The sequence below is a fragment of the Pleurodeles waltl genome, chromosome 4_1 (genome assembly GCF_031143425.1).
Source record: "Pleurodeles waltl isolate 20211129_DDA chromosome 4_1, aPleWal1.hap1.20221129, whole genome shotgun sequence".
Classification (NCBI taxonomy): Eukaryota; Metazoa; Chordata; class Amphibia; order Caudata; family Salamandridae; genus Pleurodeles; species Pleurodeles waltl.
This window is the reverse complement of record NC_090442.1, coordinates 840,750,342-840,777,685: the sequence shown is the minus strand read 5'-3', so window position 1 is coordinate 840,777,685 and position 27,344 is coordinate 840,750,342. Positions and strand designations below refer to the sequence as shown.

General features: G+C 46.9%; 1 protein-coding gene across 1 annotated transcript in view; it reads right to left on the bottom strand.

Moving 5' to 3' along the window:
• ANKS1B (ankyrin repeat and sterile alpha motif domain containing 1B) overlaps nucleotides 1-27,344 on the bottom strand; it is a 518,534-nt gene that overhangs the window by 124,932 nt on the left and 366,258 nt on the right. Inside the window, exon 6 of the mRNA XM_069229598.1 lies at nucleotides 26,822-26,908. Coding sequence (XP_069085699.1) covers nucleotides 26,822-26,908 — 87 coding nt within the window. The remainder of the gene's footprint in view (nucleotides 1-26,821; nucleotides 26,909-27,344) is intronic.

Genomic DNA, 27,344 nt, shown 5'->3' with positions numbered 1-27,344 from the left:
AGCACTAAGGGTGAAGGAACTCAAATACATGATGCTATGCCTGGCTCGACTGGTGGTGGTGACGGAGGACAAGTCATTGCACTTCACCATAGCAGAGGATGCCTGGGAGTGAATAGAGGGGTGGCATACCCAAGGCCAGCGGAGCAAGTAAAGGACACTAGGGGGGAGGGGCTCAGTGACGATGAGCTGGGAGACAAGATGCAACAGATGCAAGGGGCCCCTAAAGATTCATGAACGGTCAGAGCCAGGTGGCATCTCTATGGCAAACTACCTCACGTCCACCAGTTGGCAGTGTTAAAACTGTTTGAGAGGGGGTATGAAAGGGAGATGGGGACTGGCCATGTCGGCAGTGGCAAACACTCTATCTCCCCTTCGTGCGGGCCTTAGTGCAGGGGTTGGGTGTGGAGGCTCTGACCGCGATGAATCATATGGATTTATCATAATGCAAAAGAGATGCAATACTTCATTCACATTTTTCCCAGTCAGTCGAGGTGGTGCTGGCCAACCCTGTGTTATATATGACATTGTTGGGGTGACAGACACTCAGCATGTTGAGAAGGTGGCCAGTTCTGAGCCAGCATTGTAGGGTAGCAGAGAGGGAGGAGTTTACTTGTTTGGTACAACTGTTCTATTTTTTCATGTCTGTGTTGTGCTTTCACCATTGCTCAGATGCAGTGACACTAGGTGGGCATAAACAGGAGTGCAGGGCACAGCGGGGCAGGAGACAGGAGTTGGACACTTGGTGGGTGCATGGGCAGACCCATACACACTTCAGAACCAGATGGGGTTACCAGAAGGGCAGGCCTTAAATGTCTTGACATGGAACGTCAATGGGCTTTGCAGCAGAATCACACGCAACATAGTACTGCAATACCTATGTAGGCATGCCCCAGATCTAGTCCTCCTGAAAGAGACCCAGTTTAGAGGCAACCAATATAAAGCCCTAGACAGATTGAACTACACCCTTCTGATACATGCTGGCTAAACAACAGATTCCAGGGGAATGGGTATTCTGATAAAAAAAAGTCAATGCATTTTATCCCTAAAAGTACATGGTGCACAACCCTTGGTAGGTATGTGGAGCAATCTGGGAGTTGGGAAGGCCACACAATGAACATATGCTCTTTATATGTACCACCAAGACTCAATGCGGCGACATTTGCAGATGTTAGCGCCTTACTTCCAGAGATGCTACCTGGAGGTCCTAACATCAGGTGTAGACATGAATGCGGTGACCGACCCCAGTGTTGACAGAGAGTGCAGGGCTGTGTCTCCAGATGAGTCCTCTGCAGGCCTTTACAGAGGCAAAGAGACTGAAAGATTTATGGCGCAACCACAACCCATTGAAAAGACAGTACACCTATTTCTTGGTGGGCCTTGGCAGTTTCTTGAGCCTCAACCATATCTTTTTTTTTTTATTTCAGAGTGTTTTATTGGGATTGTATACAATAGGAAAATTAAATGACACAAATGAAAAGAAACAATATGTTGTATGGTACCACCAAATCAAGCGGAACAGTAGTTTTGGTTATAGCATGAGGAGTCGGTCCACTTTTATAAAAGTAGAAGGTAGCGTTAAGTGTATTTGTTTGCAATGGTGAGGTGAGGTTAATCAGTGTATATATCGTGATGGAGCAGTTTTTGACATTGACAGCCTCAACCATATCTTTACCCAACGAATACATGCGGGCAAATTCAGAGATGCAACACATAAAGCACGCTCTATCTCAGACCATCCACCGATGGGGGTAATGCTCTACAACCTAGTCCCAGACAATATACTGAAACCCCAGAATTGATCCCTGGGACCTAAGGGATGGGACCATCAAAGACAAGCTGTAGGAGAGGGCAGACCAATACTTCCAGGAAAACAAAAACACAGTCAAAGCTGCCTGTGTTCTGTGGGAGGCTTTCATGGTGGTTATTTGCAGAAATGCACAGGTCCTAATAGGAGAAAAGAAGAAAGTGCAGAGAATACAATACAAAGTGCTTGAACAAGAAATTTAATCATTAGAGACCCAGCTCTTAGCAGGAGGAACTGAGGACCTCCAACACCAACTCTGCCTCAAACAACATGAGTTGTGAGAGCTGGCAGAGGGCAGGGCCCACGCCTATGTGCTGGGGGCTGAACAAGAGGGGCAAGGATCGAAACTCGATTCTGGAAATCCTAGATCAGAGTGCTACAGACCACCAGTGCCGCCATAGCGGAGGCCTTTGCCACATACTATGAAGATATGTGCACCTCCACGACTACCATGCCCGATGAGGACTGTGCCGCCCTCCTGAAGGGCATAGACCTCCGGACACTCTCAGAGGATGATACAAATGCCCTATAGGGGGAACGGACAATACAGGAAATAGCTAAGGCGATACGAGACCTCCATTCAGTAAAGGTGGTGGGGCCTAACAGCCTGCCAGTGGAACTCTATAAACATATGACAGATAAGATATTAGGACACATATTGGCAGCTGTTTCATGGAGCACAAGAGGGTGGAAGCTTACCAGAGGACTGCTACAAAAGTATTTATCCTAGAGAAAGACAAATCTCCGGCCAAGCATGGATCGACAGACAAAAGCCCTGGTGACCAGGCTATGGAAGATGATAACCATGGTGGTCCATGCAGACCAATCAGGTCGGGATGTTACACATGACCCCTCCTCCACAATTTGAGCAGGCTGTGCTCCTATCCTTGGATACCAGGATGGCATTCAACAGCATCGAATGGAACTACATTTTCGCAGCCCTTACTAGACTAGGCTTTGGCCCCAACTTCTGTGGCTGGGTGAAGCTCTTATATCAGGGCCTACTAGCGAGAGTAAGGGTTAACAACTCAATGTCCTGAGTATACGCCCTGAAGAAGGGCACGAGGAAAGGTTGCCCTGGGTCCCCAATGATATTTGTGTTAGCACTCAAGCCCTTGGCAGCCTAGGTTCACCGAGATCCGCTCATACAGGGAGTGTGCAGCAATGAGAAATGGGAAGAACAGATATCACTATATGTTGACAACATACTGTTGTATGCCATTCAACTGGTCCTTCCCATAGACATAATATTGCAAATTTCCTGAATTTTTGGAGACTAGTCCGGGTACCATATCAACTGGGGCAAGTCCTCAATATTCACTGTAGCGGGAGAGGTCCAAGGGCTCCCCCGGAGATGTACGGCACAGCTGGCACTATGAGTCTTTTGACTTCTTGAGATCTATATCACCTGGGATCCTGGGGAATTCCTGAAAAGGAACCTGTTTCTACAATTAGACAAGCTCCTCAGATGTTCAACACTGGAGAACTCTTCAGCTCTCATTGATAGGCAGGGCTTTTCTATATAAAATGATGACCCTCCCATACCTCATATGCATTCTCAAGAATAGACCATGCAGGGGCCCCCAGACGTCTTCAGGAAGGTCGACCATGAAGAAAGACTATTATTGAGGAATGGGGTAGCTCTCGAAACGTGCTTCACAAATTGCAGAAGTGTGTTTATGTTGGGGGATTGACAGTCCCTGACATACTCAAATACTATTGGGCCACACAGTTAGCTGCGGATAAAGTCTGGGTGTTTGCAGACCAAACTGGACTGGCCTACTGGGCTGACAGAGAGGCCATGGAGTGCAGGGGTTACCTGGCAATTCTTTATAGACAGCAACGGGAGCGTGACCTGCCGAGCCATACACGGACGGTGTTGAGGATGTGGCGAGAGGCTACTAAGGACCTGGGATGGGGAGGTAAGCTGACAGACCAAACCCCTCTCTGGGACAGTGACCAACTAAGAGAGAATAGAAACGTGGGTAGTTTTTCACAATGAGCCCTGATTGGCATAGTGCACCTGGGAAACCTTTGGAGGAGACACTGACTGGTGGCATTTGAGGTCCTGCAGCAAGAATATAAGAAGGCGGAGACTGAGTGCTTTAGGTAACTACAGCTGGGGCATGTTCTCAGATGCCACATTCTTAATGGGGAACAGCTGCCTGAGGCAGCACCATTGAAGGACCACGTCCACCTAGGCTCACTGACAAACAAGGCTATTTCCATGAATTATAGGAAAATAGTGAATAACTCCCCTGACCCACTGTTGTCTCTCAGTGAGGGCTGGAAAAGGGACACAGGGGCCTTTGAAGATGACGACTGGGAGAAAGCACTGCAAAGTCAGAGAGGTGGCAATACAGGCCCACAATAGGCTAGTAAAACTGAGGATCTCGCATAGGTCTTAGTACTCTAGAGTACTTCTCCATAAGATGGGGCGAGGTGGCTCTGCACTCTGTCGGAGGGGCTGTGGACAGGCAGGCATCTTTTTCCATATTCTCTGGGGCTGCCCGGAAATACAACTTTACTGGACAAGTATGGTACAAATAATGACCCAAGTGCTGGGTCTGGTGGTTACCCAAGATGCAAAATGGCTCCTGTTAAATGTCATGGATGAGGCGATATGGCCTAGATACCAAAAGATTTGGCTGACTGTGGCGGAGGGGGAGGCTAAACGCAACATAACGTGTGCTCCGGGCTCAACAACACGCCCCCTCCCAGATTACTGACTGGGAGTCTGACATGGATTGGTGCAGTGGCAAGAGCAAGCGGTCTATCAGAGTAGAGGAAATAGGAAAAAGGGTAGGACAATTGGCGCACTTACCGAGGCTCCGGAGTATGAAGGATGGACATGGGAGGTGAGGGGGGAAGCTTGGCATCTTTGTGTTCCGCAGGTGGGAGATTGAGGTCTCATCAATACGTGATGGTTCCATTCATACAGTTTGTCTTTCTCATATTTAAGCTGCTGTCTGCTTGCTATGCTTAAAAGTGTACAGTGTATGATTAACTTGACTACTGCATTTACTGTACGATGAAGCAAAGTCTAATAAAAAGATTTAATTAAAAAAGATTTGAAGGAAACATCCTCTTTGCATTTATAAAGTATATGAAAAGTTGCTGATATGTGTAAAACCTCAACATCACTTCTTTAACTGATTCTGAATTTCCCTTTCTGTTTTTGTGAAATAACATTCATATTTATTTACATATATTTTGTATTTTCAAAGAAAGTTTATATCGTTGCTAATATTCGTACATGGTATACCCAGCTTAAAGTTTCCCTAATGGCACACATTTCTAATTTGCATAATACCTAGTGCTCCAAACATAATCAGTTTATACACAGCCCATTTTGACCGCATTACCAACTGCAGTTGGTTTATGGGATTTGACTTTCATAATGCCACAGTAGCACACGTTTGCAGCTTCCAGATTGCCTCGTTTTGTCAGTGTTAGCAGTTTCAATAATGCTCTAATGTAACTCCTGCCTCCACCATTCTTCGGCTGTAGAGTCTTAAAATAACTGTTCTCCTGCTGAAATATGTTCTTCTGGCGACAAACCGCTCCGTGGTGCAAACCACAATTGCAGTGTTTGTTGTCAATCGTACATTTTCACAAATTAACGCACACACAAACTCATGCCCTCAGACACATTCACAAACTAAACTCAGACCCCCTCCCAGCCTCGGAATGTTTGGAGTTTTACCGGAATGGGAAGGGGAAAGGTTTGATGGGAGTGTAAAAGAAGGGTTTTCTCCTCGGTGAAAAATAGTTTCCCTGTGGAGAAAAATGTGCTTTTGCATTCTCACTGAGTTGCTGTGTGGAATTGTACGCTATGTAAACGCTTGCACAGGGGAATAAAGTCACAACAAGTCAAGTGCAGTGGTGTGCCTGGCGCACGTTTCTAGGTATAGTCCTGCATACCTCTATATACACCCCCTTCTTCAAGAGCCAGATCAACTCATGCACAAGGAGAGGGATTACACCAACATTTATTGTACATTCTGGTCGGATGTTAACTGAATGGTCATGTTTGGGACCTTTCCTGTGAAAAGAATTCTGCTGTGAAGTTTTATATAATTTAAGAATTGACAGTGTTATTTTGTGATCTTCTCAAGAGGTTTAAGAAGAAGGATCCTGCGAGCCCATCATGACAGGCACAACGACAGACGACATTTGTGCAATCTCCTACAGGGAAGATACTTGTTCACAATTTTAAAGAAAAGTCTGGTTTGACGGTGCACGCCACCAGTGTATTTGTGTAGTGGGGAAGATCTCTCTTTAAAAAAGATATGGTATCCTGAAGATGGTGGTTTGGTACATACCAATACCACCGACATGAGTGGACGATTTATGTGATCTTAATACTATATGGGATTAATGTCACTGAGTTTAATAAAATCAACTCTTGCTCATAATGAACTGTTAGTAGACCACTAGAGTAATGAATTCTGTCGAGGTTGTGTTTTATGTTTTGTCTTCTATTCTATCGTTTTTATCTAAAATTATGTGTTTTTAATCTGCGTAATTTAGTTTTTTCACGTCATACATGTAATGTATATTTTTGTACCTTTGTTGTAATGCTTTTTTGCACAACATGCACACTTCCCTATATTCCTCTTGAACAATAACTGGGGGTAGTTTCTGTTTTAGTGCCAATTAAGAACTTGCCCATTTGGTTTAGAGGGGTTGCTCTTTTTTTGTTGGGACGTGCATATGTGAACAGGTACAATGCCGTCACTCAGGCCAATAAAGCCGATGGCTGAAGTGGGTTGATGCCTTGCCTTCCTGCTGTCATGGGTGAGAACAAAATACTAACAACATGCAAGCAGACTAATGGCAGAAAAGACAAATACCTCATATGCACTAATATATGTAATTGTGTATTTTTTATGTTTGCTTTTTACTATGTGAGCCTTGTAGACAAGTTCAACTTGCAGGGACCGCCTAAGAGTTTAGCATTGATGATCATGTTGCGAATCTGTAACTCCAGATTTTGTCAAAGAGGGCAACCAATGCCAAAACTTTTGCCTACCTCAGTAATCTGTAAATTCCATATGACATACTACTACCCTGCAGACTTTAACACGTTGTAATTACGTCTCCCATTAAAGGTCTATTGGCTTTAATGTATGCTTTTCAATATAAATAAGTGAAACCTACTGCCTTTCTTGTACCTTTTCTTAAGAAACCGATCCGACCTGTTGCACCTGACATAACTTTTATCAATGGACCAATACGGCCTATAGGGGGTCATTCCAACCCTGGCGGTCGATGACCACGGAAGCACCGCCAACAGGCTGGCGGTGCTTCCCTGCCCATTCTGACCACGGCGGTAAAGCTGCGGTCAGAAAAGGGGATCCGGTGGTTTCCCGCCGGATTTCCCCTGTCTGGGCTGAATCTCCATGGCGGCACTGCAAGCAGCGCCGCCATGGAGATTCCGACCCCCTTCCCGCCACCCTGTTTCTGGCGGTTTTTACCGCCAGGAACAGAATGGCGGGAACGAGTATTGTGGGGCCCCTGGGGGCCCCTGCACTGCCCATGCCACTGGCATGGGCATTGCAGGGGCCCCCTAACAGGGCCCCAGCATGATTTTCACTGTCTGCTTAGCAGACAGTGAAAATCGCGACGGGTGCAACTGCACCCGTCGCACCCCTGCAACACCGCCGGCTCCATTCGGAGCCGGCTTCTATGTTGCAGGGCCTTTCCCGCTGGGCTGGCGGGTGCTCCTTTGGCGGGCGCCAGCCGGCCCAGCGGGAAAGCCAGAATGACCGCCATAGTCTTTAAAACTGGCTTGTCACCATAACTAGCTCAGACCTACTGTATTGAATGTAAACAGCAATCAGTTATAAATTTAAAAACACGCGCACAATTGGAGTTGCCAACACAATAAGCAGCCACTCCTAAAATGGGTAAACAAGGATTATAAATTACAAATCTTTTACATTTAAGTTTGTTGAGAGGAGTGTGTGAGCGTACACACACCAAGACCATTGGCAGAACAGTAATCCTTCAGATTCAATACAACATAATCATCTCTATGGGCCAGATGTATCAAAGACCCGTTTTGCGTTTCTTAAATAGCGAATTTTAAGAAATCACTATTTGTGAAATGCAGAATAGGAAGTAAGAAAATAAGGAATCCCTAATAGCGATGTCTTAAAATTTGCAATCTCTATTAGGGAATGGGACTCCATTACTCCCTGAGGGCCCATAGGTGCAAAGGGTTTTGCATTTCCTAATTTTCGAATTCCTGTTAGGAATTCACAACTTAGGTAATGCAAATCCAAGGGTGCTGGGGGCCTAAGGCCTCCTATAATGCGCCCCCCAAAGAAACTGTGCACATGTAACATGCACACAAGCCCTTGGGGCATGTGTGCACTATATGGCACTTTTAAAAATGCATTTTAATGCAATTTATTTTAATTGCACATGGTTATCATCAAATTTGAATTTGTGGTAAGTGCATTTACTAAATGCCCAGTTCGTATTTAGGAAATGCATGATACATGTGCATTGGTAATCACAAATAGGTATTCCCTATTTGCGATTACCTATTTAGGGAATCGCTATTTTAGCGATTCCTTAAATTGCACTGCAAATGCCTTCCATAGATCCTGAAAGGCTATTTTGCATTCGCAAACGGTGGAATTTTGCAATTTGCACCGTTTGCTAATGCAATATTGTTTGATACATTTGGCCCTAAATGCTTTAACATACTGCATTCACAATCCACTGTTAAAGTCTATTGGCTTTAAGATATCCATTTAACAACAAATGCATCAGGCCTACTGCTTTTGCTGTAACTTTGTCATAATGAACAGATCAGACATATATCCTTGGTCACTGGCATATCACCGTACTCAAAGCAGTCATGCTATATTGAGCATAAGCTTTCCCACATGGCAAAATTCACAAAACAAGCATCCTTTTTCATGATGAGCACCTAACTTCAGCCAAAATGCTGTACTGAAGGCAATCAACATGTAGATGGAGCGAAAGCCCCTCATCCAGTAGTGCTTCTTAAACCTCCTTTTCTCTTGATAACTTAAGGTACCACAGCTCCAATAGCAAGCCACACTTAAAAAGCCACAGAAAAGAAAGAGGAGTCAATATAACACTGTTACTTGACGAAGGCAGACACACTTGACAACCAAGAAAACACATTCAACCAGGGTTTCTCTTTTGTCAAATATCTCCGTTTGGCACGATTGCTAGCCTGTATTTTACCTCTCAATCCATGATATTTTTCTGCACTGTTTTTACAACACAATGCATCAAAAGGGCAGATAATTATAGAACACACACTAGGCCATTCAGAATATTTCGAACACTGCTGCAGATAATCCCTTTATGGCTTTCGCTAGGCATACCCGTATTACTAGAAGACTCATTGCTTCAATGGAAACATACATGTATCTTTTATAGTGATAGATATAATAAAGAAACGGTGCCTCAAGCAGTTGAAAATACTGCCTCAGTACCAAAATAAGATTAAGATCACTTTCATCCATATAGCTATAAGATGACTTGAGGAGTTGAAGCTTGGCCATGTAGTTCTCCTTATTGCATATCAGGGAGTTAAAAATCAATGGGGTGCACTATCACATCGGAAGCTGCCCGCAATCACACCCTTCAAGCTATACTAGACATAGAGAGTACAAAGAAAGCAATCACAAACTATATAGAACCATACAGGAGTACCTGGTTGGAGACCTTGATTCCTTTTGCACGAAATGGGTTCATGACTTTGGAACAGATCTCATAGACGGAGAATGAGAGAGGGTGTTGCAGTAGCCCAGTGAAGTATCCAAAAACACAAGGTGGAAGACAAAATTCTGGTAAGACAAAACAGGGTCTCCGGTAACTAGACACAGGATACACAATAACTTTGATATGAGTCTGTTTGATCCCTTTCAAGGGTGCAAAGGTTTTACATGTCCCTTAGACAGGCCTGTTGTGCAGGGTTTGATACTCTGGAGCCAAAATGAGGGCCAGAAGCACTCACCCTGAATATTATGCTAAGTTCAGATGGGTCATTCATGCCCATTCAGGTCGACCTGTCAATCAAAGTGGTCTATTATGTCATCCTGTAAAGAATTTCACACCTCATTAAAGGCAGGGCAGCAGCTGCAGACTGGGGCTAATTAGCCTTTCATGTCTCAAGAACGTAAATATAAATTTTCTGAAAGTTGTATTTCCTAACTAGTTAAACAAAAAGCTGACTTTACTGATGAACTAGATTTTTAGAAAAGTTAGGAAAAGTTCCTGAACTTTTTATGCAGCTGTTTCATACTTGATAATGCAGAAATAGTGATATAGTGGGTTATTACAACTTTGGAGGAAGTGTTAATCTGTCCCAAAAGTGACGGTAAAGTGACAGATATACCACCAGCCGTATTACGAGTCCATTATATCCAATGGAAATCGTAATACGGCTGGTGGTATATCCGTCACTTTACCGTCACTTTTGGGACGGATTAACACCTCCTCCAAAGTTGTAATAACCCCCTAAGTCTGTTTTAAGAGTATTTCCTATAGTGACAACTAAACTCAATAGAGCGAAAACACCTTTTGATGATTTACTCACTGTAGGTACATTATAACATTAATTTAGGTATTTACCACTTATAGGCACTATGCACTCTACTTTATAATCAATAAGGTAATTATAGGGTTGACTTATTTAGCACTTAAAATTGTGTTTTTAGGCCTGGAAAAAAGTGTATTTTGCCAGTCTGCAACCATGAGAGTTTGCAGGCTGTAGTTCACCAGGCCTTAGTGGGGGCCTGTTTTATGTTTTTGGGTTGACAAAGTGGATGGAACAATACAGTGTTTCAGTCCACATGGAAATTTAACTTTACATGCCAAAGGTGTAGTTTTTACACCATATACAGTGGACTTCTAGTTAAATTAAACATGCCACAAGGAGTTTTAAGCCAATTTCGACTTTTTTTTAGGGAGAGGCCAACAGTGCCCTAGTGTTGAAGTTCACAATGACCATTAGGTGACTCACCAAAAAAACATGAAAAACAGGGAGTCCTTATTAAAAAAGAGCTCACTTAACAATACATACTACTGCCTTTGTTGATAAAACCATTAATGTGGAGTGAAAATGTTCATGCAAGCTCTCTGTACTTGGAACAAGAGCACTCACTCACTATTCAGTGACATGCTTCATCATTGGGTCATGCTCCTCATCAGTCCGACACTGCAATGCCTGACTGTCCCCCGATTCGCTCTGCACCCAGCCGCCATGTGCCCTGCACAGAAGACCCAGCTGTGCCCTAAGGGTCCCCCACCTCATGTGACCGTCACACTCCAAGGGGACCCACCGGACTTACCTTTAAATCCACCTGTGCAGTGCTTTTCCAAGTGGTCCACGCAGTGGCCTGGCACCAGCTTCAACAGTTTTCTGCAGCTGTTCCCTCCAAAACAGGGAGCCACCTGAACTTCTCCAGCTGGTCCATAGGGCCCACCAAGGACCTTGACATACCTGTGAAAGAAGACATTGGTAAACGCATTGCCTGATTTTATATGCATTTTCAAAGTATTTTCTCTATTGATTCCTATGGTGTGTAATTACGCAAAAAAAGACTATTCTTTAAAAAAAAAAAAAAATACATAACTTAAAAAGTACATACCCGATTTTGATGATCTTGGTCTTAAAAAATTTCTAAAGATCCGAAGTATTTTTGGAAATTGGTCTCGAGTTATTCTTTTGAGTGTGTGGCCTCATTTACTGATGTTGTGAGTACAACACATGCTTTGCACTTCTCCAAGATTAGCCTAACTGCTTGACCAAACTACCAGAAAAATTAGAGCATTAGGTGGTCTAGTTTTTACCTCTGTAAACCAATGTGTGGTTGCCTGGACCACCTGCACAGTGTGCCAAGCTTTGCAAACTACATAGAGGACCAGCCCCCTACAGCTCGACCATAACATAGCAAATAATGGCGGTCATTACAACTCTGGCGGACAGTGTTAAAGCGGCGGTAGGACCCCCAACAGGCCGGCGGTAACAAAATTGGAATTACGACCATGGCGGAAACCGCCAACAAAGACAGCCACTTTAACACTCCGACTGCCACGGCGGTACAAACAAACAATGCGGCGGTCACTGGCAACAGACAGGCGGAGGACAAAGTCCAGCCCACAGTATCACAACCTACCAATCCGCCAACTTTTCCGGGACGGATTCACCGCGGACAAAAACACGGCGGACACTGGACTACGAAGGGAAAACGCTCACCTCTACACACCTCACGAGGAATCCGGACGCCATGGAACCAGAGCTGCAGATCCTCACAGCCCTTATCTTCTTGCTCCACAACCAGGAGCACGAACGCTGGCGGCGAAGACCATGGTGAGCACTGCACCTACGACACAGGGGAGGGGGAGGGAAAAAACAGGGACACACACACGCAACACGCACCACCCCCACCCCCACCCTCACCCACCACAACACACACACTAATACAGCATGATACATTACAGTTACACCCCCCAACACCTCCGGAAGAATGCAAAGACCAAAGAAAATGAGCGAAACCATTGCAATATATTAAATCCAGTATGCAAAAATATACATATATACACTATAAACAAAATATATACCAAGAATAGTAGTCCAGGTAGCGCTCCATTGAAGTCCGTGGAACACTGGGCCCACACGGTATGGGCGTGGCCCACACAAGAACCCCAACCATGACGGAGAGAACACTGCAGGGGCATCAGATAGCAATAAAACAGGCACCTCAGGGGGAGGGAAGGGGGGGCACCTCAGCCGGTTGAGTGTGCGACGCCAAATCCACAAGGGGGCCACATGCCCACTGTTCGATCCTGGGGAGTGCAAAGCCACAGTCTCTCAAGTCTCTACAGTGGGTGGTTTCCCCACTGTGCAATCCTGGGGAGTGCAAAGCCACAGTCTCTCAAGTCTCTACAGTGGGTGGTTTGCCCACTGTTCGATCCTGGGGAGTACAAAGCCAGTCTCTCAAGTCTCTACAGTGGGTGGTTTGCCCACTGTTCAATCCTGGGGAGTGCAAAGCCACAGTCTCTCAAGTCTCTACACTGGTTCTGGAGGGGGCCTTGTGCCCAGAGTGCTTCATCCTGCCAAGGACAGAGGTAGTGGATGTAAATCTCCACTGGTTCTGGAGGGGGCTTTGTGCCCAGAGTGCTTCATCCTGCTCGTGACGGACTCAGTAGCGTCAGTGCCCTTGGCGCTCATGGGCCAGCGGTGCTTGTGAAGGCGGTGCCCTGTTCAGCGGTGCTTGTGGCAGCGGTGCCCTGTTCAGCGGTGCTTGGGGCGGCGGTGCCCTGTTCAGCAGTGCTTGTGGCGGCGGTGCCCTGTTAAGCGGTGCTTGTGGCGGCGGTGCCCTGTTCAGCGGTGCTTGTGCTGACGGTGATTCAGCTGCTGGCGGTCCTTCATGGCCAAGCGGAACTGGTGCTGGCGGTCATGTCTGGCACAGCGGGCTGGTGCTGGCGGTGGCCTCTTGGGCAGCAGGGCAGGTGCTGGCGGTGGCCTCCTGGGCAGCAGGGATGATGGCGGTGGCTTCCAGGCAGCAGGGATGATGGCGGTGGCCTCCTGGGCAGTGGGGATGATGGCGGTGGCCTCCTGGGCAGCAGGGCAGGTGCTGGCGGTGGCCACCTGGGCAGCGGGGATGATGGCGGTGGCCTCCTGGGCAGCGGGGATGATGGCAGTGGCCTCCTGGGCAGCGGGGATGATGGCGGTGGCCTCCTGGGCAGCAGGGCAGGTAGTGGCGGTGGCCTCCTGGGCAGCAGGGATGATAGCCTCCTGGGCAGCGGGGATGATGGCGGTGGCCTCCTGGGCAGCAGGGATGATGGCGGTGGCCTCCTGGGCAGCAGGGCAGGTGCTGGCGGTGGCCTCCTGGGAAGCAGGGCAGGTGCTGGCAGTGGCCTCCTGGGCAGCAGGGATGATGATGGCCTTCTCCGCCGTGCTGCTCTTCCCAGACCTGCTCACTTTCTTGTGGCCTTTCCCCACCTTGGAAGGTGTCACAGCTGACTCCACACTCCCACCTGGACCCCTGGAAGCGGCTTTGGTGGCTGGAGTCTCCCGCCGGGCACTGGCCAACTTTTAATGCTTGACAGGTGGGGGACTGTCCGTGCTGTGGCTCCGTGCCACACTGGCAGCCCTGGTGGCCGGTGCACTACAGATTCCGGTGACTACAGGCACACTGGTCCCGGAGATGTTGTGGCTGAGGTGCTAGGTTGGGACCTGGAGAGTCGGGCCCTAGGAGATGGACGGGGTGGGGGAGATGTGGGAAAGAGGTCAAGGTTGGACAGGAAAAGTTTTTGGGAGACACTGGGACGGGTAGCTGGAGAGGGTTTGGGAGTGGAGGAAGAGGTTGTGGTTGTAGGAGGTGTTCATTTGGTGACTTTGGGTGAAGGTGCATGCGCTGGAGGCTGTTGTGAGGTGGATGGTTGTTGGGTGGGTGTGTGCCCGCGTTTGTGTATCTTGGAAGGTGGCGTCACAGACACACTGGGAGAGAACACAGGGGATGTGTGAATGGTAGTGGGGGTGGTGACTGCACGTGAGAGGGGTGTGGTGGTGTGTGTGCTGGTGATGGCAGTAGTGGCTGTAGATGTAGTGCATGCAGGTGTGAGTGTAGACGAGACTGGGAGGGAGGAGGGAAATGAGGAGGAGGGGTACACAGTGGAGGCAGTGGATGTTGGCGTGTCTGCATGTGTGTGATGCTTGCGTGAGTGCCTGTGGGATGTGTGGTGCTTATGTTTGCCTGAGCTTCCCTTGTGTGTTGACGTGTGTACATGCTGGTCTGAAGGTGTGCTTGGGATAGGCTGAGGTAGAGGGGATTGGGTCTGGGTGGAGGAAGTTGGAGGGGGGAAGCTAGACACAGGGACAATGGCTGCCATCTGTGCTGAGGCCAGAGTCTGAAAAGCTCGCTGAAGGGCCGCCTGACCAGAATGAATGCCCTCCAGGAATGCATTTGTTTGTTGCAACTGCCTTTCTACACTCTGGATGGCATTCAAAATGGTAGACTGCCCAACAGTGAGGGACCTGAGGAGGTCAATGGCCTCCTCACTGAGGGCAGCAGGGGTGACTGGGGCAGGGGCTGAGGTGCCTGGGGCGATGGTGATGCCCACCCTCCTGGGTGAGCGGGCACGGGGCAAAGGCTGAGGGGCTGCTAGGAGGGGGGTGCTGGTAGGGGGGGTGGCAGCTGTACCTGTAGATGCGGGGGGCACAGATGTTGGTGCCACCGCAAGGGAGGTCCCATCAGAAGACAAGTCTGTGTCACTGGTGTCAGCTCCTGTCCCCGCCGTGGAGCTCCCCTCGCCCTCTGTCCCACTGGTGAACTCAGAGTCCGTAGTCTCGCCCTCCAGGGCCATGTGGGATGCAGCTCCCTCCTGCTCCGGTGCCACTGCTCCTCCGCCTGATGATGCTAATGCACACAAGAACAGGGAGACCACAAAAAGGGGGGAACGACAGAAGAAAGACATGTTGAGTGCATGCATTACCGCTACCGTTGGTGGACACAACAGACACAGAAGCCCCCTGCACTACGCTGCGCACATGGGCTCCACTGTTCAATCCCTGGGACGTGGCCTACAACGCTATGGCCGACATCTGCACACATGGATGACACAGGAGCCTGACTAGGTGAACTTAGCACTGTACACAGGTGAGGTGGGGTGTCACAGGATCTCCCAGAACAAGGGGACCTAACTAGCACACTCGCCCTAGCCTAGGGAAACCCACAGCCCACCTCCTCCACCCAGACACCTCCACTGCGCACAAAATCAGCAGGATGAGAGGGTACTCACCCCCTTGTGGCTGCTGTGATGCCCCCAAGCGCCCATCCAACTCCGGGTACGCCACCGCCAGGATCCTGAACATCAGGGGGGTCATGGTGCTATGGGCACCCCTCCCACGTTGGGAGGCCATCCCCAGCTGGGGCTCTGCTGTCTTTTTGCTCCAGTGGCGAATGTCCCCCCATCTCTTACGGCAGTGGGTGCTCCGTCTGTGGTAGACCCCCAGGGTCCGGGCGTCCTTGGCGATGGCACGCCAAATATATTTTTTCTGGTGGGCGCTGACCTACATGAATTGTACAGGGGGAAAAGAAATGTTATTACCAAATGCACCGTCACAGTCATTGGCCCCCATCCCTACCCTTGCCATGTGGCACATGCACTCGTCGTCGTTTCATGCACGCCTCAATCTCCCCCCCATCTTTCATCCACCCCACTCCACACAGGCATAGCCCATACAGCATGCACCCAGTGTACTTACCTGTTTGTCTGGAGGACCGTAGAGTAGCGTGTACTGGGGGATGACCCCATCCACAATTTTCTCCAACTCCTCTGATGTGAAGGCAGGGGCCCTTTCCCCAGACACTCAAGCCATTGTCTCTTCCAGACTGAGATCACTGCAGCACTTGCAGTGTAGGTCCTCTCCTGTCGAAGATCAGGTATCGAGTGAGTGAACAGACAGAAAATGGCAGTCACGTCCGCGGAGGTGCGTACCGTCACCGCCGGCGTACATCGTCATTGGCTCCTGGGACCCATAGGGTCCAATGTTAACCAATGTAGCATTGCACTGCGGTCTTCGACCGCCTACCGCAACGGTGTACAACGCCAGCGCAGTTACCTCACACTCACATCCCATTGTCCCACTTTACAGGCCAGGCAGCTGCTATTTCAGGGGCCCACGTGGCTTAATTTTTAACTGCGTCACACATACCTGGGCCTAGCCTCAACACACATACAGGCCACTTTTCGGATTATGATTCGTGTTCTGTGCAAGCTGTGGGTATGTACCTCTGAGTTGGTTGACTCTGTGCTCGCTGTTGTCCTTCATAGGCACATCTGCTGGGACATGTGAGGAGATGGCAGCATCCTCCGGTGTACAGACCGCTGGTGGACCTGTCAACAATGGAGGAGCGACATGTGATCATCACCTACATCACTGTGCCACAATACAGGAACTGTGTGCCCAGCTGGAGCCAGACCTGATGTCAGATATCCGCCGTCCCACAGGAATCCCCCCTCAAGTGCAGGTGCTGTCAGTACTCCATTTCCTTGCAAGTGGGTCATTTCAAACAACAGTGGCCATAGCATCAGGGATGTCCCGGCTAATGTTCTCTAATGTGTTGTCCAGAGTGTTGTCTGCCCTGCTGAAACACATGCGGATCTACATCGTTTTCTCTCAGGTGGAGGATTTGCCTATAGTGAAAGGTGATTTTTATTCCCTGGGACATAACCCCAACATCATAGGTGCCATGATGGGACACATGTGGCTTTGGTCCCCCCCGCAGGAGTGAACAGGTGTAAAGAAACCGGAAGAGTTATCGTTCCATGAATGTGCAGACCAGTACATCTCCCATGTTAATGCCAAGTTCCCTGGCTCAGTGCATGACGCCTACATCCTGCATGACGCCTACATCCTGTGGAATAGCAGCATCCCTTATGTGATGGGTCAACTCCAGAGGCACCGTGTGTGGCTATTAGGTGAGCACGTGGAAGCAAGTCAGTGGGAATGGTTGTCTGGGTATGGGGATATCCCTACAGGTTAGTATGTGTCTAACAGTTGTCCCTCGCCATTTGCAGGTGACTCTGGTTACCCCAACCTGTCATGGCTACTGACTCTAGTGAGGAATCCCAGGACAAGGGTAGAGGAACGCTACAATGAGGCCCATGGGTAAACTCGTCGGATTATAGAGCGGACCTTCGGCCTCCTGAAGGCCAGGTTCAGGTGCCTCCATATGACAGGTGGATCCCTATTCTACTCACCAAAGAAGGTGTGCCAGATCATCGTGGCCTGCTGTATGCTTCACAACTTAGCTTTGCGACGACAGGTGCCTTTTCTGCAGGAGGATGGTCCAGATGGCCGTGTTGTTGCAGCTGTGGAGCCTGTGGACAGTGAAGACGAGGAAGCAGAAGAAGAGGACATGGACAACAGCAACTCAGCGATCCTGCAATATTTCCAGTGAGACACAGGTAAGAATACAGACCTGCCTACTACATGTATTTTAACACTACTACCTCTCTACTGTATGTCGTTTTCACCCAGTGTATGGTCAAAGAGTTGTCACTTTCCCTTACGATTTGACAGATGTGGGTCACACTGTATGACATCTGCTTTGTTTCCTCATGGACTAGAGCTGTGTGACATAGGTATGTTGACATTACAATTGAAAGAGCATTTTGTCACTGTAATAGCTAATACACTATTTTGAAATCACAGACTGACTCCAGATTGTTTTGTGCTTCAAGGGTGTTTATTTAAGTGCTCAATATTGGAGGGGGTTGTAAAATGGTGAGGGGTGATGGTGGAGGAATGTCCTTGGCAGAGTCCAGTCTATTAGTCTCACAGGTGCAATTGCCCAAATGGGCATAGGAAGTGGAGCTGGGGCAGTTTGAGGATGAACAGGGTGACAAAGTAGGACAGAAAGATGACATTCAGGGTGGTCTCATTTCTTGGCGGGGGTCTTGGCATCGTTCTCTGTCTTTGTTCTGGATCTCTGGGACCGTTTGCGGGGTGGTTCTCCCTATGCAGGGGGTGGGGTGCTGGTGTGGTGGTCCTGTGGCAGTGCCTCCTGTCCACTAGCGCCAGCAGAGGTGGTGGGCAGTTCATCGTCCATGCTAGTGTCAGGGGCCCCTTGTTGTGCCACAGTGTCCCTCCTGGTGTTGAGTACTTCCTTCAGCACCCCTAAGATGGTGCCCAGGGTGGAACTGATGGTTCTGAGTTCCTCCCTGAAGCCCAAATACTGTTCCTCCTGCAGGCGCTGGGTCTCCTGAAACTTGGCCAGTACCGTTGCTATCATCTCCTGGGAATGATGGTACACTCCCATGATGTTGGAGCGGGCCTCGTGCAGAGTGGGTTCCCTGGGCCTGTCCTCCCCCGTCGCACAGCAGTCCTCCCAGTTCCCCTGTTTTCCTGTTCCTCTGTCCCCTGAACGGTGTGCCCACTACCACTGGCCCCAGGTCCCTGTTGTTGTTGGGGTGGTGGGTTAGCCTGGGTTCCCTGTAGTGGTGGACACAGTGCTGCTTGACGTGTCCTGGGGACAGAGGCATGGGCCCGCTGGGTGGGTGTTGTGCTGGTGTTTCCAGAGAGGGGAAAGTCTGTAGTGGACTGTGACTGTGTGAGGGGAACCGACTGTCTCGAGGTCCCCGATGGGCCGGGCTGGTCATCTAGATCCAGTTGGACAGAGCTGCTGTCATCACTGTGGGCCTCTTCTGTTGGTGGTGTGGACATGTGTGGACCCTCCTGTCCGGTGACGTTGGGTAGGGGTCCTGCAGGGGTATAAAAGGATGTTTATTACATCTGTGTGTGCCATTGTGTGCATAGGTGGGTGACCGTGTACCCCAGTATTTGCATTCCTGTGTGGGACCTTGTGTGATGGTGGTTTAGGGGGGTGTATGGGTATGTGCAGTGGCCATGCTTTGGTGATGGGTGTCCATGCTTTGTTTTTGCATGCAGGGCTCGGTGTTGGGATGTGTGGTTTGTGATGTTGGGACATTTGTGAGAAGTAGGAGTGATGGGGGTGAGGGTGAGGGTGGGGGTATGTGTTGGCATGCCGGTAGGGTAGGGGATGTAATAGTAAAGCTTTGACTTACCAGAGTCCATTCCTCCATCTACTATGGCGAGGCCCTCATGATGCAGAATCACCAAGACTTGCTCCTCCCATGTTGTTAGTTGTGGGGGAGGAGGTGGAGGTCCACTGCCAGTCCGCTGATCCGCAAGGTGGTGTCTTGAGACCACGGAACGCACCTTCCCCCGTAGGTCGTTCCACCTCTTCCTGATGTCATCCCGATTTCTTGGGTGCTGTCCCACTGTGTTTACTCTGTCCAGTATTTTTTGCCATAGCTCCATCTTCCTAGCTATGGAGGTGTGCTGCACCTGTGCTCTGAATAGCTGTGGTTCTACCCAGACGATTTCCTCCACCATGACCCTGAGCTCCACCTCAGAGAACCTGGGGTGTCTTTGCTGTGCCATGGGGTGGTGTGGGTGATGTGTGGGGTGGTGTGTGTAATGATAAGTGGGGTGATATTTAGTGGTGTGTTGTGTGAGGTGCGTGGATGTTATGTGGGTGATGGTATTGTGTGCCTGTGGATGCTTGGTAGTAGTTTGTAGTGTCTCTCTCTGGCCTTCTCTCTGTAATTGTTGTCGTAGGGGTTTGTGGGTGATGCGGGTGTGTGTTTTATATTGTATTGGGTGTGTGGCAGTGGTGTGTGTATGTGTATCAGGTGTGTGTATTTCGAATTGTCCAATGTGGTAGTGTTTTGTAAATGTGTGTGTATTTTGAGCGCGGCGGTGTGTACCGCCAATGGAATACCGCGGTTGAAAGACCGCCGCGTGGATTCGTGTGTCGTGATAGTGTGGGCGTATATCTGTTGGCGTGACGGTGGAAGATTTGTTTTCGCCAGTTTATCACTGACCTTTGGTGTGGCGGACTTGTGTGGGTGTCTGAATTTTGGCGGATTCCGTGCTGTAGGTCATAATAGCTGTGGTGCAATTCCACGGCCGCGGCGGTTTGTTGGCGGTCTTCTGCACGGTGGTAAGCGGCTTTTACCACCAATGTTGTAATGACCGCCAATGTCTTTGGAAACAGTATGCTCTTATGGAAAAAAGATGATATCAAAATATGAAATTGGAATAGTATGTTCAGTTAATCTAGATCATGGTCTAACAAGTCCAAAGAATGATAGCAACTGAGAGGTATAATGGGCTACCCATGATTTTCTACATGAGTCATCTGGTAATCATAAAGCAAACAGATGGAAGTATCAATCACACACAAGACAGTAAAATCATACCAAATCATTTGTTGAGTGATTATTGACAAAGATCCTAGTGCCTTGTCACATGGGGCATCATGGCACTCTCCTCATTTAACAATGTGTGAAGAAAGCAGAGTACTATATGGTGTGGCTGTGGGACTTCACTGTGTAATAACCTCACAAACCTGTCTAGGGTCCAGTCGGGTTCATTTGCAAAACCTTAGCTCACCCCTGGGTCTCTGTGGCTTTGAGCAGACAGGTTTGCTAAAAGGAACAAGTGCAAAGCACTTAGAAGTACCAAAACAGCTGGAACAAGAAAGAAACACAACACAAAGACAATCTGACACCAATTTATAAAAATAGCTATTATTTTTATGATTTTTTTGACACCAAAATGAACAAATGCCTCTCAACGGTTCCATAGATATACATTATTAAGCAAATAATGAATCATTGCTTTTCATTCAAATTGCAAACAAGCTTTGGCAACTTCCGCAGTTGGTGGTTACTTGGAAAACTTTTGAAAACTTTTGTAAAGTTGTGTTCAGTTACTCCGGCCCACTTCAGGAATCCAACTCTGGCAGAAAGCAAGTCACAGGGGCCAATGAGTCTTGCAGGACAGTTACCTTTCAGTCAAAGCAGTCTTCAGTCCAGTTCCAGGCTCTATGGATGAACCGCCACAGACATCAATTGATTGGTCCTGATATAAGGGATAAAGGATGCTATCGATGCTGAAGGATGTTGATTCAGTGCTGGGGGTCTTCCTGGGCCACCCATTGACCCACACAGTGAGCTTACTCTGGCCGCGAGGGTCGATGTCCCTTGAAGTTTGGTTGAAGTTAAGCCAAAACCTAGTTGTCACTGGTCTTACTGGTCTCCGGTAAAAGTGAAACCAGACTGTTTGACTGAGACTAGTGTCCATCTTGAGCCACCAAACTTCACTTCAACAACTTTTCCGGGTCCAACAGGCTTGGGTGCAACTTTTGAGGGTTGAGACTCAGTCTTCAGGCTGCACTTCAGCAGTCAGTGGCAATCAGGCAATTGTTACTATCAACTTGCCAAGGCAGATTTCTTCAGCTTTTGTGGCCCTGAAGTTGTAACAGAAATGCAGCCAACTGACTCTTGGTTTCAACTCTTCTAGCTATTGCTCGGGTATGGCTTTTTTTCAAGCAGGACACCACAGGCACAGTCCCACCTTTGCTAGCCCAAGGCTCAGCAGGTGCAATCCAGTCTTTGGTGCTGCCTTTCTTTTTCCAGGTCCAAAGGACAGCTGGGCAGTTCTTCTTTAGTCCTCTCTCTATGCACATGTGATACTAGGTCTGGATGCCAGGGGTACCACTTTTAAGCCCAGATCTTGCCTTTGGGGATGTGGTTCTTACTAACCAATAGACTACTAGGTTCTCTCCTGCCTGATGATGACTTCCTGCAAAGTGTAGTGCCTAGCTTTTCCAGAATGCAATATTCTGCCCACTTCCACGATGGCAGAACCAGCCCCTTTAGTGTGCGCCCACCATTTGCTCTTTAACTGCAGCTACCCCCTTGAAGCTCACTTTTTGAGCTCACACCCTGTTTGGCATTACTGCCTGGGAGAAGTAACATCTCTTCCAACAGCAGGCTCTTTATGTTCCTTCCTGAGAGTCAATTCCATCTCCCCTTTGAGTGTAGAAGTCTGTCTAATGGCCAGCAATCGTAAACAGTCACTGGAAAACTTGAGCAACAGAGTGGCAACTTTTTAAAGTTGTAATTTACTTAAACGTTACATTAAATTCGACATGAGCACCAAATCAGGGTTACTGTAACAATTATTTTTGATACTTTGAAGTACTAGCTTCAAATGCTGCCATTCAGAACTTAGCACAGCTGATCTCTGAGCGTCTAACACTGTATTTGCCAAAGGGGCTAGTAGCCTTTCTAATTCAAAAAGAACCATGTGGGTTTTTTACTGTTAGGACATGTTCTACTTTTTAATATACAGTATCCTGCCTTAGGGCTCGATAGGTTTATCTTAGGGGTGATTTATCTATATTAAAGAGGAAAGTTTGGGCTTTGTCATTACTTTAAATTGCAAAGTCAAGTTAGCTGTTCGAAAACTGCTCTGCCAGCCACCCTGCTTCGACCTTGACATTGGACCACCGGAGAACTAGTTAGTCTTTCTGCCATTAACCTACATGATATTGCTGTGGCCGGTACTATTGTCTGGACATCTCTTGGCCTTCCAATTGCTAGATTTTACTTGGGTCAAGGTCGGCCAGGAGGTTGATTTGGATTCCACTGAGATGTGTATGAATCCTACATTCTACTGAGATGTGTATGAATCCAGCTCCACACCACTGAATTGTTCTCCTAGCTACTCCACAGACTCCATTCCACTGTCAGGGAAAGTGAATCAAAACATGGAGAGCTTTGAGAAGGCATGATGTGCTTCTCTACAGCTCTTTAGGGGTTTCTATCATGACTTTCATAATGTCAGGGGTTCGAATTCTGGTTTTAAGGTCGACCATGATTGGTCCACAGGCCTTCCTTCAAAAGATATTTCTGCCTTTTATGAAATGTTATGTAAGGATGCATAAGTTTTGCGGTTAGCCCTTCCCATGCCACAGGATAAGCCAAACCTGATAACTAAGATCCTCCAATCTGGTGCTCTCACATTGGAAGAACTTTAATGATTTGCTTCTTGAGTACATCAAACCTATCTGGAGTAAACTAACACCTGCACCATATTTAAGTGATCAGGTCACACAACACTATTAACAGGCTACTGACACCCTTCTTGTATATCCTCCAAGCCTTTTATCTGACTGTTTTAGTTAGCAAATCTCCATGAATCTTGATTAAGATGGTGATCCACCTTCTTTTTTTCAGCCTTTCCTATTGTGGGTGAAATGGAGGCATGTAAATGTGATGGGGAAGAAGATAATATTGGATAGTATTCCTGTAATTAATGTGGCTGTTAGCTGGCTATTTCTACGCTCCCCAGGAGAGAACACAGATGGTCGTTCAATTCTTTCCAGATTAACTGAGCAGTTACTTTTCTAAAGTGGTCCATGACAGCTTTGGTAAGGCATGACAGCTTCTGATATCTGGCCTTTACATTTTGGAAACACTAGCTAGAACACTGGGTTTCGAGGAATGTTCAGAACAATTTACTGGATGTACATTTTGAAGGTTTCTGTGTCTTCAAAGAATGGTGCTGAGAAGGTCATGGGTACGCCCAATCTTGTCCTGCATTGCGGGCTCCACTTGCGGGTTTACAAAGGACAGGGCTTGGAGTACTGGGTGGTTTTTCAAGGAGTAGGCCATACAGGTGAAGTGAAGTGAGCTTCTTGCGCTAGTATGAGATCGTCACACTTTCCCTTGTATTGAAGGCTAGTGCCATATCTTAGAGATTCCTTAGGACAGCATCAACACTTTCCATCTTTTTGGGTTCTCAGTGGGCATCTAGGGTTTCATGGTAGATTTGCAACTAGGTAGCCCAGGTAGTAAGATGTTCCCTTCTAGTGTCCAGCCCAAAACTTGACAGGTGTTACTCCTTAGGTTTTCAGAGAAATCAAGTTTGCTGCAGACCAGGTGTTATAGCTATCACAGGATATAACTAATTAACCTATCCTTGGGTTTGTTGTTATGTTTAAGGTGGTGAAGTCCTTACCCTTGAAGTATATTCTTCATTGAAAAGGTATTGGACCATTTAGTGCTGTATTCCTCTGGGTCCTGCCCCGAAGTTCAGAAACTGGATGCTTCAGGCCTGCTGCATTGTGCCAGTAGTCAATATTGCATTAAATTGCTTATATTTTGGGGTTCAGGGTTCTCACATCTCATTGTATCTTATATCACATGTACAAAATTATTATGTGTATAAATTGCTGCAGCATTAGCTCATCATTTTGTTCTAGCGTCTGTCAATGTTAAGAAGCGCGTCCTATTCAAATAGATTGTCCTCTAGTTCACATTCCTTTCCATGGCCTGACATGTGACACAGCAGGTCCTCCACTCTCTCCACTGTCCGCATGAACAGTAAGGGTGACAATTGACAGTCCTCTTTAGTGGCCGCCAGAACTTAACAGCCAGGAAAAATGAAACCACCAATATACATGTGCGCTGTTGGATTTGTGAACAGTAATTTTACTTATTTTAACATTAGTAGCCAAACATTCATGGCCGACAGGCCTGTATTAAGATAGTTCCAATCCAACACATCAAAAACATTTTTCAGTGTCCCAAGCCACCACTATACAATCTATAATATGAAAAAACATAGCAGGTAAGGTATGCTATGCTTAGGGCTAAAGCTGCACTGATCTGAATGGATCAATGATGGTAATACGTTCCCAGTTCTAACAGATACTATATTAGATAACACTTTCAAGTCCTGGATGGTAGAACGACTTATTTACCAGATCAATGCCAGGCCTGAAAAATACATCAATCAAAGCTTTCCCTGATTGACATATTTTATAGATCAAGCAAGGGAGGAGCCAACAGGTATTCAAACATGGGATAGAAATCAGTAGGTAGCCCATCAGTATCCACGATCTTTTCAATAATCTAATAGCATTCATGATGTCCACGTGCATGAGTGGGGCATCAACCACATCTCTAAGTTCAGGATCCAGCACTGAAAGGGTCACAGCCTCCTGGTAAGCAGTTAAGTTCAAGGTTCACAGAGTAGAACTCAAGGAATATAGACTAAAATTGCATTAATACTACTCCGGTCATAACAACTTTCCACAGCTCCCCAGAAGGTTCCAATATATGCTTTTCTGATAGTGACGTTAAAGGCCTCCCCAGTCCACCTCAGTCCACTGCCTTCAAAGTAATGGGATATAACATTCTGGACTGCACTTTAAAAACTGGGCCTTTTAAAGCACTAGTATGAACTCTGCTTGAAGTATCGAAGTGTGTGGCCAACCTTACACTGGCTTAAATAGGAGCGGGTAGTGATATGAAATAGAGATACCCAGGTACTCCCCATTACCCCTGACAACCAGTTGCGAGGAAAAAAGGAGAATAAAATGTATATCGCTTGTCAATGGGATATGTACCCCTCCATATGTCTGATGGGCTGTCTGTTTCTTTTCCTTTTGTAGGCCAACTTAGTTCTTTCATCATTCTGTAGTCTGTTATTCATTGGATTGTCTACTCTGGTTGCATCTGTAGCAAGTTCTTTGCTGGTTCCCCTCGTCATTTTGCTTTGTTATTGTTTTAAAGTGAGGAATATACATGTAGAATTATCCAACAGTAGAAAAATGAGGTTACTTTGAGTATCAATGTTTCCCGTGGACACTATGTGCACATTCTTCACCTACTCGCCCCTTCTCTGTTCTGAGGTGCAATTATTTATATGTTATTTTGGTGGTTCTGTCCACTACATTTCATTTGATATCATCACACACTTGCGTGGAGGGTTCGGGAAGACAAGTACTGATGCCAGTGTGCCGAGTAGTGACATATGCAGCTCTGCGATGTCATGCCAGGAGGGCTGTTGTTAGAGCCACAGCACCACACGACGCTACTGAAAACTTTCCAAATCCAATCTGGCACCTGGAGATGTAAAGGTTGAGGTATTTGCAGGTAGCTTTCGCCAGAAATATCCTCACCGAAAGTAGGTTACCTTTTCTTTAGCCAGAACCAGTGAACATGGGTGAAATCCATGGAGTGATATAAAGTCACTGAAATGCACGGCCCAGTTGTTTTCCTATGTGAAGTGACTGCAACACTGGATTGGGTACCACAGTAAGCAGTGATTTCTCAAGCAGTGATTTCTGGTTTAAATAGGCTGGCGTTATGCCAGATTTTCAGGAACATAATTGACTATGTAAATCAGCTGCATTTAGATGTATATTTATTTTACATGGCTATAAAAATCTGGCATGGATGCAGCCGACTCCCTCTCAGAAAAGATTCTGTTCCAACTGTAATAGCCTGATGAGGCAAAGCGAATGAAGACATGATAAACGCACTGAACTCAGTGAAGTACAATGAATGTTCCAAATCATGCATCACCCATAAGGCAGGCAAGTAAAAGTTAATTCCAAGCAAATATAACATTATTTTTTATCAATTAGAAACAAAATATATCGGGTACTCTGGTTTGATTAGTCTTACAATGTACCTAGTTTGAGAGGTTCAGCCAATGTACAGTAGAAAATCCTCACACTTAGAAGTATAACTGATAACAATTATCATTAAAAAAGAACTGTACTGTATTTATGCTAGAATATTTCACACAAACAAAATGATGTATCCTAGAACAATACAACGTACCTTATTTAAAGCATCAATAAATTTGACTCCTTTGTATGACACTGATAGGATAATAGTGGGAATGTTTTTCATTTGTTCTGTCGATTTCTGTAATTCAAATTACAACTGTTAAAATATATTTTTTTAAAGTTTCCATAATTAATTGCATTTTGATTTGTTGCAACTTATTCAACTGTAGATATGAAATAAGCATTATACAAACTAAAAATATAAAAAGTAGACATTTTAATTAACAATTAGGCCGTGAATGCGTATTTAAACCCCATCAATAAAAAAAGTCGAAATTAAATAACTTTATCAATCACACGCTTGTTTTATTTGCATCTAAGACTAAAATTCGATATCTCATTTCAGAACACGTGCATTTCTAAAACAAAATGAACAAATAAAACGATCTCATGATAGAAAACAGCCTTAACAGTAGCTTCGTTTAATGGATTGCTTTCACTTGCCACTAGATGCAGCGGCAGGCAGCTCATGTGTTGCAGCACCTGCAGGTATCTCTGCCACACAAGCCTTGAGA